Below are 16,515 nucleotides of genomic sequence, written 5' to 3' on the forward strand. Positions count from 1 at the left end.
GGTTTAGAAGCTTAGCCAAGCTTTTAAATGCTCTGACGTTCAAGGCGCTACGCAATCCAAGCATTAACAGACGCTTTACAAGAGGCAACGTTCAATTCGAATTTGCTGCTTAGATCTTCATTCATCAAAGGAAACAAAGGTACCAAAACTACCGTGATGCGCTGTTAACTTGTTCTATGCATTCACACATCACCATGGTGCTGGCGACACACAGGAGAAGCTCCTAGTGGTGCCAGCTCTGATTTCCATCACATGCTGACACTGTTATTGCATATGTGTCTTCATTAATATCTTTAGTGCCTGTGGCTATTGAACGCTGTGTAGGGATCATCAGTTCTTAGTTACTCCAGCCCCAGGACAGTAAATGAACTGTAAAAATAGCCTGAAACTCCTGCCACCTGCCTCCCTACTGCTGTCCTTGGGTTAATATTTGTATTTCTTTTTGGTGCAGCTGAGCCATGACTCAATTACAATCCCATTTCCAGGTGTCTGAATAGCCTGCATCGATGTCATTGATTATGCAAAAATCAGCTCCCTGTGAACATCCCCCTCATGGGAAAGACACATACATTTTCACCTGATTGCAAAATAGCAGAGCAGCTTTTAGAAAATTGCTTGGAATGAAATCAGATTCCAAATGACAGGCATGGCATAGACATCTTAGATTTTAGAGCTTGGAAGTGAACTGAAAATAAGCACGGGAAGCTCAATCCTCATACACTTGCTATTTGTGTCTGGCAATGAGCAACGTTGGCATGGGGACAAGGGGGCATTTGGGGTCCCCTATTTTCTATCAGATTTCCCCGTCTTAAATAGCAGGCTTCTTCATATGCTTCTATTATGCCTCTGTTCAAAACAAATTGGCAGCAAGTGCCCGACCATCTCTCACACACAGGGAGAGGGGCAAAGCGGGGCAGACTAGAAAACAGTGTGTGCCAGAAACAAACATAGGAGAAAGCCGGAGCCCATCCTGTATTCGGAACTATAAAAACCACCCGAGTGTGTGTGTGTGCACATGCGCATATATATATGTGTGTGTGTGAGAGTATGTATATGGAGGCCAGAGGTCAGCTTTGAGTGTTGTTTCTCAGGAAGCTCTCTACCTGTGCAGAGGAGGGCAGTTCTCTGACTGGCTAAGAGCTCTCCAGGTAAACTAGGCAGACTGGGCAGTGAGGCTCAAGAATCTGCCTGCTTAGCATATTCACGCTTGTACATTGGTTTGGGGGACTGAATTGAGGTCCTCCAACTAAGCAGTAACTCCAGTCACTTAGACATCATTCTGTTTGTGTGCTGTACATATGTGTGAGTGTGTGTATACGTGACTGTAGGCACATGTATTCATAGCAAGGTCAATGGTGTCCTTGCTGTCCACCTTCATTTTTGAGACAAGCTCTCTTCCTGAATTGGCTAAGTTGAGCTCCAGGGTCCCACCTGTTTCCTGATTTTCTGTGCTGGGTTACATGCATGTGCCATGGCGCTAAACTTAGTAGTTACATGCATGTGCCACGGTGCTAAACTTAGTAGTTACATGCATGTGCCACGGTGCTAAACTTAGCAGGATGATGCAATCTTGACTAAACAAAGCAACTAAGACAAAACTGGTTCCGCACCACCAATGTTCTAAAAGACATTTTATTAGCAGAGAGCTTAGCTGAACTTACTGAAAGACAACTAAGATGCAAAAATAAACGGAACAATACTTTATATCTCAAGACTGTGATATAATTATTACTTGCATAGCCAACACTCAACTAACAGCAAAAAGTAATAAGGGATTAAGAGGGCAACTAAGTGGTACCCTGGTGTGTGCACTGGCCTCTATCTCTAACTTTCCCCCATTATAATCAAGGATCTAAGTATCTATGTTGCCCCAAAATAGGCCTATCCTTAGGGGACAATATTAACTACAGAAAGAGTAAATAACCATTAAAAAGCCAAGACCAGGAAGTGTGATAAAAAAATGATTAACTCAGCCACTCAGCAATAGATGGTGATATTTATTCTTGGGATTTCAGAATCATTAAAATGTGATCAGATTTATGATAAAGCATACAAACGTATGAGAACAAATCTCCGGGTGTTTGGCGGCCTAGATTCTTAGTTTTATTTAAAGCTATAGATCTAGACATAAAATGTTAGTTACATGGACATAAGAGTCTGCAGATGACGTCAGTGGCTCCACAGAATACCAAACCCCACAGTTAGGGGTATCTTAAACATACATTAAGAAAGTCGCTAAATGTTAAAAGCCAAGATTGCTCGGGGGGAGGGGGGATTAGATGCATGAAGTAACTACACAGAGGAAGATAAATAACACATGCTGAAGTTTTACTGAGGCCATAAACATTATATGATCAGTTGTAGCATAAATATGGGGGCATAATCATCCCAGAATGATGACTCTGTCATAAATCAGCCACAAGCTTCAAGAATTATTTTACTTCAAATGCAATCATGAATCCAGAAAAGGAAAAGCCATGCTCAACGGTCAAGTGTGACTCTCTCCAGAGTGTTAAGAAAGACGTTCATTACCTTTGATGATTATGACACTTAAATCTTACATAATTAGCAATGCAGGTAGTTTGCCAGTATTAGCAAATATTTCAGATCATTCGAATACACTAAAAAGACTTTAACAGCTGCTGAACTGCTGCATGGAATTCTCCTGTCCTGGAATTATTCCAGATTTTAAAAACTCAAGGCATTTCATTTTCGACACTTGTTATCAATAGCTTTCAGTCAAACCAATTACCAGAGCTATGTGGGCAATATAAATTCATTCCCTGTTACTTTTTAGTCTACTGCTCTTTGAAGGTACACACTTCCTCATTATAAAATAAAACAATAAATTAGGACCTTACAGAGAAATTTACAGTACTGAAAGAAAAAAAAAAAACCCCTCTGACCTTGTCCATCAAGAACCCTTAGAAGGTTCCATATGGAACAGTCTCTGAGTGCCATTCCCAACCAGGTTTGAAAGAGGCAACAGCCCTGCCACACACAGGCAGCACTCACTCCTGCATCACTGCTCTTCCTCGGCAACAGCCCTGCCAATCACTGCTCCTCCTTGGCAACAGCCCTGCCACACACAGGCAGCACTCACTCCTGCATCACCGCTCCTCCTCCAAATGGTTGATGTTTGTCTAGGTTTGGCCCAGACCAAGCATGGCACACATATCAGATAAAGTGTTCATTTCTTACCACATGTCAAGGCAGGTGGAATATTCTGTGGAGCCCAGGAGAACATCTGGAGGTCTGTACCACAAGGTAACCACTTCATTGGAATACGTGTGGCTAGGGACGGATTTTGCTCTTGCAAGACCTGTAGGTTACAGGAAACATAAAGAGGTTAGATGGGCATGCAAAGAACATGTGTTTTAAATCGAAATGTTCCATTTTAAAAGATTAAACAACACTGCTGTAATTCACATTCATGAATGTAATGTCAAGATTAACACAAGATTTGTGGGGAATATATGCAGTTTTTTATGTTTTTTATCATCAGGTTGATAACCATGAAATAATGCATATTGAAAATAAAGCATCTGTGCTAGGGCTCCCCGATCAAATATCTCTAGACAAAATTAGAACAACCTCAGAATCTCCTGGCTACTGCATCTGTTTGCAGAACTCTAGTTCTGAGAGTTCCAAATATGTAAGTCGTATCACTAAGGGTTCTTTGGTAAAATAACTTGCAAAAAAAAAATATTAAGAAACCCAAAGTCTCCCAGCTATACAAAGGACCAGAGCTACCAATGTTTACGTGTGTATTGAATCTGTAAGAAGCAACTGCAATACTTTTCTCAAAGAGATGCCCAAAAAGTTTTTATGGTATGAGTGTTTTCCAAAGACTCACAAGTGGATACACACTCAGGAGATTTACCTGAAAACCAATGAGCTACACAACTATAAAGCAATGCTCAAATTGGAACATATAGGTGATGAAAGTTGATATAAACCACAATGGGAAAGAGTGGTAGTATTACCTTAAAGACAATTCGACCTAATAACCAAAACTACTCACACACAGACACAAGGTTGCAAAACAAAACAAAACAAAACATATATTCATATATGTCCTCCATGGTTTTACCTCTGGAATATGTGATTATCCATTTTTAGAAAGATTTGTTTTACTCTGAATTTGATGGGTATGGTGGTATATGCACATAAGGATGGGAGCCCACAGAGGCCAGATGAGGGTGTCAGAGCTCCTGGAGCAGGACTTCCAAGAGTCTGTGAGCTACCTGGTGTAGTTACTGGAAGCGAACGATGGTACTCTGCAAAGCAGTAGGTTAGAACATGCTCTTACCTGCTGAGCCATTTCTCTGGCCCTGTCTCTTTCATAATTTAGTAAGTTTTTTAGAGTGTTTTCCCCTAGGTTGTATGTAATGACTAGTTCTTTTTTTAAAATAATGTTTATCTGCAATGCTAAGGATTGAACACACTCCCCCGTATGTTAAGGAGGCCTAGTCCCCTTTTCAGAAAGATTGGCTTTTACTTTGTGTGTGTACATGTACACCTAAGTACACACATGCACATACTACGTGGACACACAGGTGGGTGCCTGTGGAGGCCAGAAGAGGGCACTGGATTCCCTGCTTGACTTGGGTGCTGAGAACTGAAGTCAGGCCTTCTGCAGGAACAGCAAGCATTCTAAACCACTGAGTCATCTCCCCGCCCTTCTACGTCTTTTCAAGGTCACACATCTCACAGCATTGTTTCTGAAAGCCAAAGAAGTCACAGTAGATCACTATCTGGCCATGCCATTAATGGTCAGTGCAATATTTTAGATCTGAATGTCCCCTCATGGTCCATTTGTTAGAGAACAGTTCAATGGCCCACAGTGGTACTGAGAGTCGATCCAGGGGACGAGGCCTAGCAGGAGGAAGTTGGTTCACTGGGTCATGAGGGGGACATTGGGGGGACAGTCTTTCTCCCTTAGCTCCTACAAAGTGAGCAGCTGTGAACCTCTTTTAAACATGTTCATTTCAATGATATATTAAAATTATCAGAGATGTTTAGGAAATCACTTCTTCCTGTTTTTTAACCATAGCTGTTAATTTTCGGGGTTATTTGTGAACTTATAATCAATAGGGTAGCTGGTAAGACAAAAAGTTGATAATTCAATTATCATTATAATCCATTGTTCTACAGTGTAGTTGTTACAATAAGGTGATGACATATGGAATTGGCTAATGTTCTTATATATCCCATAAAAAATGTACATCTATAAAAAATATACAAAAATATTAACTTACTACACCTAATATCTTGGACATAAATAGAGCTCTGTCCAAGCACAGATTCCATGTAGCACGTTCTCTACTTTGCAAGGTTTAACCTACCTCAATTCAGACAAAACTGTATTATTAACACGACAGTAAGGCTGGGAAAGTGTCTGCAGGGATCGGCAATCCCTTCAAACGACAACATTTCCACATAGGAACCAAAGAGCTAAGGACGGCTCTGAAAATAGGTTCTGACGCCTCCCATATGTGGCTGTCAAGTCAAATGGGAGCCAGACCATCCGAGCTGGAGCTTCTTGCTTTTCCTGAGGCCTTATTGTCAGACAGCTCAAACAGAGATGGGCAAATGGAAAAAGGTGAGATTGTCTTTGACAGTTCGTACGATCAGGCTGGTTATGAAATAGAAAGTAACAGTCTAAGATGAGAAAAAATATGAAACCTCAGAATTCCCTGAATACAATGAAAGCCCAACTACTGCATGTGATTACGGAGTGTGAGTTGTTAAATTGGTTAAGGATTTGGAGAAGATACAAAGGGAAGTTCCTAGTCCACATTATCTTCTCCTGTCTGACATACTCAGGTCAAGGAGAGCCACAACTTCATTTAGCTGGGCTACAATGTTCCCAAAAGGAGCAGTGAGGATGAGTTTTCCAAGTCACGAAAAAGGGCTTTGTAAGAGTGTTTGCACATAGAGATGTCATATAGACAGTAATGGGCTGTAATTCAGATTAGTGCTTTCTTCGTCTGTTTAGATGAAGTTTTCTTGTCACCTCACTTGGGGTGACATAGTCAGTTGGAAGCTGTTAGTTCTGAAGGTGTACACACATCAATGAACAAAAGGTACTTACTCTAAGGATATTCACATTCATTTCATAAGAAAAGTGAAGCCTATGGTTTCTCAGGAAAGACTGAATTACTTCAATAATGGCTTATATTTTTTTTTTTACAAGAATACCTTGAAATACGATTTTCTAGTGCATTTCCCCAATCTTTTTGGTAAAGACAACACCTTGTTTTTGTAAAGTTCACAAATCAAAACCTGCTTACTCATGCAAAATTTATGAAAGCGCATCTTCCAGCTGAAGGAAAACTGTAGGGCAGGATTAATTAGCACAGCATGTGTGAGAGCTTTCTCTCTCTGGTCCCTGTCAGTTGCTATGGTTACACTACAGGAAGAGAGCTACACTACCTTTTAAAAAAACCACAAAGTTCATGGGTGATTATCAAAACTTCTTTTATTAATGTTTAGTCTGGGCTGAAAGTCTTTAGGAAAGCGAGATGCAAACCAGATGAGGGCAGCTTGTCTGCAGTGTGGCTCGGCCCAACTGGTGCCGCCAGCTCTCCTGGACTCCCATAACCAAGGGATGGGTATAGCCTTAGTGTTGCCATTTCTAAGGAGGACAGACCCAAGAGGAAAGGGGATGTCCTGCTATTAAGAACACTGCTACAGTTCAGAGTGGGGCTACCACAATTCCTAAATAGAATCTTCGACTTCAGATGTAAAGAAGCTTTGTAGCTAACAATTTTCCAATGAAAGAATTCCTTTCCCCTGTCTACAATATAGGCAACTCACAGGTGACACCTGCTGCCACCTTGAGTTTGCTCCTGTCCTTTAGCAAGGACAAAGAAGAAATCTCAGGACTCTCTGCATTTTTTTCAAGAGGAAACAGACCTTCACCACCCAACAATGGATATTCTCCTCTTATCTTAATTGTTCTCCATTGGGAGTTACACCCTGCAGATTGCTTTCTTTATTTAAATTTCCTCCTTTACTTCTTTCTTACAGAATAGTTAGCCAAGAATGACAAGACGTCCCTCTGGAACCTTATCATATTTGTCTCATACTGGTTTTGAATATGCCATACATTTAAAGCAGTATCCTCTAGTGTGGAAATTCATGCATTGAACACTGGGTGTGGAATGCTTAGAGGCAAAGTTTTTAGGAAGAGGTTGGTTCCTGAGAGCTTTGACCTAGTAATGGATTAATTCAAGAGCACCTCTGGGCAAGTGGCCCTAGACAGTGTAAGAAAGTAGGTTGACTTGGACTGAGTCAATAAGCAGTCTTCCTCCATGGTCTCGGCTGTGGGTCCTAACTCCAGGTCCCTGACTGCTTGGCTTCTTGACTGGGCTTCCTTCAGTGACAGACTGTTCCCCAGAGCGGTATGATGAAATAAACCCCTTCTTCTTGCAGTTAGTTTACTCATGGTGTTTTACCACAGCTACAGAAAGCAAACTAAGACACTTCCCAAAGAAAACAAAATGCTCATATCATTGAGTTTTAATACAGGACTTACAACTTCGTACATGCTTCTCTGAGAGATATTAATTGAAATGAAATGAATAGATACAGTAAGCCTACTTAGAATGATTGGGCTAAATACCAATTGACGAGCTCATTGTTGTGGATTAGTCTGTGTATTAAATGAAGCTTCTGCTGACATGGCAAAGCAAACTGCCTGATGTTGATTCCAGAATTACCCAGGTGGTTAGATTTGCTCAAGTTCCTAGGGCTCTCTAGCCTTTGGTTTTGTTTGTCTGTTTGTTTGGGTTTTGCTTGTTTTTTATTTTTTTAAATGAGCGGTCTGAAATCTGTGGACCATAAATTGAACTAATCGATGGGCATCCGTCATTCTAAATAAATCCTTTTGGAAAGCATCTACATCCGGTCATTCAGATGTGACAATGGCTGCATTTTTACTGAACAGCTGAGTAGAGTAGCTGACAGATGCTCTGTGATCCAGAAAACAACTTTACTTAGAATCTGACACACGCGTAAGAAAGGTCTGCTGATACCTGCGACAGACTATGTTAATTTTTGTGCTCAACAAGTAATCAAATTCAGCAATCCTACAGATGTAATCCTAAAAGTTCTTCACTAGATGTATAAAAATCATATACACCCTAGTTCCTCCAAAGCCTCCACCTGGGCAGTTCTGCATCATGGATCCCGGCCCATCTGCAGGAGCAAAGGGTGCAGAGGCATCTCCAATGGGGCATGTGCTAATAGGCCACCATTTCACAGCTCACTGCCTTATGCTTCTAGTTTCTCTTTCTCAGTTCGTGAAAGTTGATGTATTATTTTAATTCCAGATGACAGCACTGCACAGCAAATGAATGCGCTGATCTGAGCAAATTGGCAGTTCTGATGGATGGCCATGTCCATACTGGCTTCTCACCAACTTTTATTAGTGCTATTTTTAAGACAAGATTTTAGCCTGGACATGAATTTGCTATGTAGCTGAGGCTGACATTAAATTTCTGATCTGATGGGATCCATCTCTTGAGTGCTGAAGCTACATATGGGGAACTGGTTTACTGGATGTTGTGGTTCAAACCCAGGGCCTCTTGAATGCTAGATAGAACCCTGCCATCTGATTTGATTTGTACTCATTATAATTTTTAAATTAAATGTAAAAACCACAAAGTTTGTCATAAAAAAATCTAAGTTTTAAATCAAGACATAGTACTCAACTTTCGAAACATTGGCTTATAAAGATAATTAATAATATCATCTAGAACATCATTGAATATGCATGACTATACTGAACAAAAGATATTTATTAATAAGAGGGAAACTGCTTAACTGCTAAGAGAAGTTGATTACAAGACTGACAACCTGAGTCCGGTTCCCAGAAACCACGTGGTGAAAGGAAAAGAGCACCCCAGCAAGTTGTCTCCCAGTCCCACATGTAGTATCTAGTACACATACACACACACACACACACTCACATACACATTTTGGAGATACTGATGGAAACAGTTACAGTTATAAGGTCAAATGGAGGGGTGGAATACAAACCAGAAAGGAAGAAGTCAAACAGTCTTTCCTTAAAGAAGATATGACAGTATACAAAAGTGACCAAATCTCCACCAGGCAACTCCTACAACTGATAAAGCACTTTCAACCAAGTGAAAGATTTGTATAATAAAACTTTGAAGAAATAAATTGAAAAATATTAGGTGATGGAATGATCTCCTATGCTCATGGGATTAACACAGTAAAAAAATCATCATCTTACCAAAAGCAATCTATGGATTTAATGCAATCACTATCAAAATTCCAACACAATTCTTCAAAGATTTTGAAAAGACAATTCTCAGCTTCATATAAAAAAATGTGGAAGAAACTAGAAGGAGTATAGGGAGGGGAAACTTCAATCAGGATATATCGTATGAGAATATTATCTATGTTTCATAGAAGGGGAAATTTTTAAAAGATATTCATTGAAATAATTGTAACTATAAAGCTAAAGAAAGTATAATTTTGTGTTAAAGGCATAATTTGCACACAAAAGAAATGACAATTTACTATCTATCTTTTATCTACCTATCATCTATCCATCCATCTTTCTTTCTTTCTATCTACCTATCTATCTATCTACCTATCATCTACCTATATATCTTTCTATCTATCTATCCATCCATCCATCCATCCATCCATCTATCTAGCTATCTAGCTATCTAGCTATCTGCCTATCATCTATCGATCAATCTATCAATCGATCTATCTTCTTATCTATCATCTATCTATTATCTATCATCTATCAGTCTTTCTTTTTATCTGTCTACCTATCTATCTTACGTGAAATGTTATATGTCCTTACTTATTAATGCATTCATTTTTAGTTTTCAAAAGAATTAAAAAATTAAGACAAATTTATGAAAAAAAATTGTTTTTACTTATTTCCTAAAGTGCTTTGTGTTGAAAGCGGAGGAAAACAACGTTCTTGTCTTCTGTTATGAGAACAACATACCTGTGACTTAATAATGTAGAAAGAATAGAGGTGTGATGGCTGAGAAGTTCCCAAGAATGACGCAGGGTCCCACAGCCCAACATTAGGTAGAGCTTGGGGAGGCCTGCAGAGGAGGGCAAGGAAGGACTGGAGAAATCAGAGGAGTCAGGAGCACCACAAGATTATGTTCCACAGAATCAACTGACCAGGACTCATGAGAGCTCACAGACAATCAGGAGCCTGTAGGGGTTTGACCTAGTTCCTCTGCAATTATGTTATGGCTGAAAAGTTTGGTGTGCTTATGGGGTTACTTGCACTGCAAGTAGCGACTGTCTCTGACTCTTCTGCCTACTTGCAGGGCACCTTCCAACTCCTGTTGGGTTGTGTCATCCATCCTTGATGGGATGGCATGTGCCTGGTCTTCGTGTAGCTGTTATGGCATGTGCTTAGTCTTATTTATTATAGCTTGTTATGGCGTGTGCCTGGTTCTTATTGTAGCTTGTTATGGCATGTGCCTGGTCTTATTGTAGTTTGTTACAGCATGTGCCTGGTCTTAGTGTAGCCATTATGGTATGTGCCAGATCTTATTGTAGCTTGTTAGGATATGTGCCTAGTCTTACTTATTGTAGCTTGTTCTGCCCTGGTGGTGAGTGTTCCTGGGAGACCTGCTCTTTTATGAAGGGAGGCAGAGGGGGAAGATCTGAAGGAGAGCAAAAGAGGGGGAGGCTAGTGGAGAGACTGGGGGGGGGGATAGAGGGAAAACTGTGGTCCAGGTGTAATATTTTTAATTAGAGTGGAATTAAAAAAAAAAAGAGTACAATGATCGAATTGGTTAGTCATCTGGTAAGGGCTTTCTACAGTGTATCCCAACAGACCAAATAGCATCACATGGCAAAACATAGAAAATATGTATTTTTCGTTCCTGTTCCTTCTTTTTTATTTTATTTTTTTAAAAAGGAAAACAAACTATCTTCTTTCATTTTACATACCAATCCCATTTTCCCACTCTTCCCCTCCCATTTCCTCCATTTTCTCCCAACCCACTCCACAGAGTAGGCAAGGCACATTGCTCCAAGAAAGGACCAAGACCCTCCCCACTATATCCAGGCTGAGCAAGGTATCCATCCAAAGAGAATAGGTTCCAAAAAGCCAGTCCAAGCAACGGGGACAAATCCTGGTGGCACTGTCAGTGACCCTGCAGTCTGCCCAGTCATACAACTGTCAACCACATTCAGAGGGAATAGCTTGATCCTATGCTGCTCCCTTCCCTGTCAAGCTGGAGTTGGTGAGCTCCCATTAGCTCAGGTAAGTTGTTTCAGTGGGGGAACCCTTCATGGTCTTGACCTCTTTGCTCATATTCTCACTCCTCCCACTCTTCAACTGGACTTTGGGAGCTCAGCTCAGTGCTTCCTTCTAGGTCTCTGCCCCTGTCTCCAACAATTGCTGGATTAAGGTTCTATAGTAACATTTAAGACAGTCATCAGTCTGACTACAGGGTAAAGCCAGTGGGGGCACTCTCTCCGCTATTGCTTAGGGTATTAGATGAGGTCATCCCTATGGATTCCTGGGAATTTCTCTAGTGTCAGGTATCTTGCTGGCCCCATAATGGCTCCTTCGATCAAAATATCTCTTTCCTTGCTCTCATCTCTGTCCTTCCTCCATCTCGACTATCCCATTCCCTCAAGTTCTCTTCCCCTGTCCCCTTCTTGCTTCCTCCTCTCCTTCTGCCCTCCCACCTTCCCCTACACTGATGCTCCCAATTTTCTCAGGAGATCTTGTCTATTGCCCCTTCCAAGAGGGACATATGTCTCTCTCAGGGTACGCATTGTTACTTAGCTTCTCTAGGTTCCTGGACAATAGGCTCATTATTCATGGCTTAACAGCTAGTATCCACTTAAGAGTGAGTTCATACCATATTCATCTTTCTGAGTCTGGGTTACCTCACTCAGGAAGAAGGAGAAATCACCCAGCTGCGTGCACACACACACACACACACACATCCCAAATCTGACCAGGCTAGAACAAATGACTGGATTGCCTAGAGAGCTGCAGAGCAATCACAGAACACACTCAAGAGAAGAAATCGAACGAGCAATTTCTCATGGGAAATGCTCAGGAACCTTCAAGGTAGGCTGCCAGATGTGCACGGTTCTTACTGCTTTGTCTGCTGGATTGTTCCATGGCTGTGAAGGCTTTGAAGATAATTAGCTAGAAATTGCACACACACACACACACACACACACACACACACACACACACACACATTCACATAAATCCCTACCAGGAGTTAGATGACCCCAGGGCCTCACACATACTAAGCAATGGCCCAAGACCTTGAATCCTTCCAAGGAGGGCAGTGGGCGCTGTTTATCTTACAGGATTGCCTGAAGACTCTTTGCCTGGGGGTAAGTGCTAATCAAAAGAACATGTAATAAAGTATGTGGGAAACAGGTGATCTTTGATATGCTGTCACCAAATTTCATAAATGCTAAATAAGCTATAAATAGCCAATAATCTTTAAACAAACTAAGATTTTTTTTACAACAGTAAACACCATCTAAACCACTTGCAAACTTATAAGGCAATTATTGAGGCAATTTAAGGAAGGAAAGTCTGTCCAATTGAATGAGAATAATACTTTTTTGTTTTATTGGTGTTCCCCAACCTTTCTAACAGCACTGCCTGTCCTTTGTAGAGCAGGCTGGCCTTGATTTCACAGAGATCCACAAGTTTTACTTTTTTCAATTCATACTTTTTGAAGAATAGTCAAATCACACATAAGCGTCCCAACAGTGAACTCAACAGAGAATTTGCAAATAATTACGAGAAAATCTCTACTAAGAGAAATGCAGGTTTATCTTATTTTGATGACCCTGGTTATCCTGAAAGTAGGACTGCATGTTGCTAATGTAGAAAAAAAAATCACAATTTCAAATCTGTAAAATTGAGAATTGGGGGAATATTTTTCAAACCGCATCATTATATGGGTGACATTCCCACTGCAGAGAAGAACCCACAGCCTTCCTTCGGGAAGGAATGGAAATAGCCCTGTGTCTTTTTCAACACTCTCACTTTCTTTAAAGAGGAAGGAAGCTGAGGTGGCAACTGTATTACGATCCCCAGTCCATCCCCTTCTGTGCACACAGCACTCTACCCCTTACTCTTCAGTTCTGAGCCTAAGAACTCTCGGGTGGTCTGTCAGCCACAAGGTGCGTTCTCCATCTCCTCCACTGGTAAAGAAGCAGTGTTCTGGTGTGTGTGACAGTCTCTCTGAGTCACGTGAGGCCACTTCTACAAATGCCATTTGGGGTAAAAGACACAGCTTAGTGGCTTCTCTGATGTGCCATCTTATTCAAGGCATATGGCAGTTCTCTTGGGTACCCATCTCCCCCGCTCCCCGTGCTTCCTATATGCCTCCTCACCCACCCAAGCCTATGCTCCCTATAGGCTGAACTGAAGGATCTCCACTAGAGTCCCCTGGTTTCAAGCTGGGTTTGGCCAAGGGAGATACACTGACCAAAAGGTGAGGAAGGAGAAAACCAGGGTTCCTCTACTTATCTCCCTGCCGGCTTCCCAGATAGACAGGAAGGCAGGCATGGTGCTCACGAGGCTACAGCACCACTTTCTGCTGAAACCCCATGGCAGAGAAGGAAAAAGCCTGTGCTGTTGTGAGTCTGGAAATGTTTCCCATCCTTAACCACCCAGTTTCATAAACATCACTCCATTGAGCTCTCCAATGGCCCATTGGAGTTGCCCTTTATCTCCCTGTAGAATCCTGATACAATTGCCTGCACCTGACCCACTCATTCTGCATTCATGATGGCTAAATGAGATGACACATTGCAAACACTTAATTGTGCAGTTAACCTAAGTACATACCCATTGCTCACCAGAAAATACTATTACTAATATACGCTGACACACAGTCATTCCTCTTAGTGAGTCTTTTGACCGTATTGTAAAAGCATAAATTCTAAGGAATAAAAGCCATGATATTACTGTAGCCTTTGTGTTTTGGCCCATTTTGAGCAAATAACGAAGCTGCCTATTTTTCTCCACTATAGTGGCACAACATGCTCTCATGTCCTACAGAGCCTTATTTAACTGACAAACGCCTACCTAACTTGTCCATGAAAATCATTCAAAAAAAGTCCTCTAGGAGCATTGCAGACTCCCCTCCCTCCTCCTCCATGCCAAGGACTGTTCTCTGAATGACTTAGGCCCAGTGATTGCACAGGATGTCCCAAGTCCCTCATTTATGAGAAAATCTGTTAAGATTGGTTGGGACCACTTCCCACTTGCTTTGCAGTTCCAACTTCTGACTGAGTGATGTTACAGTATCTGGTCCACAGGGAGCCTACTGCTGGCCTGACACTTGTGTCAAGAGTGTCTGAAACAGGGGGTCCTTCCTAGAAGCTTAGGCCTGCATTCCTGTCAGAGAAGCAAACCCAATGGACCCTCACCCAGGCACCTCCTCCTACACTGTTTCACAGAGTTCAAATAAAAATTCTTTCAGTCTTTCATGATGGTCAAAGTCCCGCCTGATTAAAATCCAGTCACATAGATATTCAAGATCCCTATGTGGGGAGAAAGTAAAAACCCAAATACTAGGGGGCTGGAGAGATGGCTCAGTGGTTAAGAGCATTGCCTGCTCTTCTAAAGGTCCTGAGTTCAATTCCCGGCAACCACATGGTGGCTCACAACCATCTGGAATGAGGTCTGGTGCCCTCTTCTGGCCTGCAGACATGCACACAGACAGAATATTGTATACGTAATAAATAAATAAATATTTAAAAAAAAACCCAAATACTAAAGATTGTACTTTTAGGCTCAGGGAGACACTGAGGCAGGTTTTTGTTTGAGGTAATAGATTTATTAGAAAAGCTATTGATGCCATAGACATTCAGACAGCAGCACAGTAGGCTCTGAAGAGATTTTAGCTCCATGTGGCAGAGGTGGGCTATGCAGAGGAAGCAGGGAGTGCCTACAGAACAAGGTAGTTTAGTAGCCTATAGTATATGCTTGATAGTCAGCCTGTCTCTTGCCTTCTTGTATTCCTGGAATTTTGGGGACTCTTTTCGTGGTTGACACATGATATCAGAGAAACCAGTGTCCCCTCCTGGAATTCTTATTCTAATTAATAAAAGATCCAGAAAGATTCAAATGGAAGCTTGAGAATGATTTTATTAGGCTTTTTTGAAGAAAGCTGTCCCAAGGCAGGTGAATCTCCTCAGTAATCTAAAGGAGGGGAGTGGAGAAGAGATGGACGCAAGTCATGTTCAGCTCACCGGCATGGAGGTCCACCTGCAGCATCAGACAGCCACGGAAGGGAGCCGGTATTTACCAAAAAGTGACGAAGCCCAATATGCCAGAGAAAAGGAACACTTAGGTAAACAAAACCTCAGAAAGTAATGTTTCCTTAAAAGATTTTTATTCCCTCTCATTTTCTCAGCAGTCAGCAACTAAAACTGTTTGGGTTCCTATATTCAAGCTCGGCTTATCTTCCGACCCACACTATAAGCCCCCTAGGAGTAATGGCCATTTCTTGTAATTACCTCCCTTCTTGCTAGTGGCTAGCCCTTTCGCATTCCAACATAATAGCAAATTGTTAGAAAACACAGAGCTTACGTAACACCCAGTCTGTCAAAAAAATGTTCAGAAGAGCATCAATGTTCTTATTATGAGCTCACAGGCTGCAAACTGCAATACTCAAATGTATTCAGTAAGCTAACGTCTCAATGGTGGCATTAACAGCATCCCTGATTCTTCCAGGCCTGGCTTAGATGCCTCACAAATAGTTAACTAAGTGCTGTGTTTTGTTGTTTTTAAACAACACAAATGGGCAAAAGTATAAAAGCACTCATTTCAAAGCTTCCAGCTGTTCAGTTTCACTGAAGAAAGAGACCTGAACTTACCTTTGAAACTGTTGATTTGTTCCCAGAAAATTAGCTTAATTTCTGTTACGTAAATGTAAAATAAAGCCCTCATCACTGTTCTGGAGCAAGCTGTGAAAGTAACCTACATTTTGCTGTTTGACAGGGAGGAAAAGGGTTAGGGTAAACTTGGGGCAGCTTCTGGCAGAGCTGTTTTTGAAGCACAGTGGTTTCCTGGAGAAAGATGTTTGCCTCAGCAAAGAGCAATGATGCTTTCTCAAGCTCCCCAAAAGAGGTGTTCAGAAACCTGGGAACTGAGGACAGGGTACAGAGTGATGGCTAGTCTCCACTCTCCAAAGGGCAGGAAGAAAGGGTACAGAGTGATGGCTAGTCTCCACTCTCCAAAGGACAGGAAGAAAGGGTACGGAGTGATGGCTAGTCTCCACTCTCCAAAGGACAGGCCCAGTGAGTCCCGAGGGCAGTTACAATTAAGTCTGAATGTCACAAGAGTACAGATGCTGGCGTATTTGCTGAATTCTCACTTAAATACTGGGCACGATAGAGAGATCTCTGTCTCGTGGCTGAGAGAAGGAGTAATCCATGAGATTTGATTGTGGACCCCTCAGGAGCCATAGGCTCTCGGGAAACAAAAACATCATA

General features: G+C 41.6%; 1 protein-coding gene across 8 annotated transcripts in view; it reads right to left on the bottom strand.

Moving 5' to 3' along the window:
- Positions 1-16,515, bottom strand: part of LOC121458907 (cyclin-dependent kinase 14) — a 530,655-nt gene that overhangs the window by 222,182 nt on the left and 291,958 nt on the right. For all 8 annotated transcript variants that reach the window (XR_005975885.1, XM_041668286.1, XM_041668287.1 and 5 more), the window contains one exon: positions 3,202-3,322. Coding sequence is in view for 7 of the 8 variants with exons in the window: in XM_041668286.1 (XP_041524220.1) it covers positions 3,202-3,322 (121 nt within the window). In the remaining variant the exon portion in view is untranslated. The remainder of the gene's footprint in view (positions 1-3,201; positions 3,323-16,515) is intronic.

This window comes from Microtus oregoni, unplaced genomic scaffold (genome assembly GCF_018167655.1).
Source record: "Microtus oregoni isolate MIOR12 unplaced genomic scaffold, Mior012 000018F_ref0000195, whole genome shotgun sequence".
In the NCBI taxonomy this organism is placed as follows: domain Eukaryota; kingdom Metazoa; phylum Chordata; class Mammalia; order Rodentia; family Cricetidae; genus Microtus; species Microtus oregoni.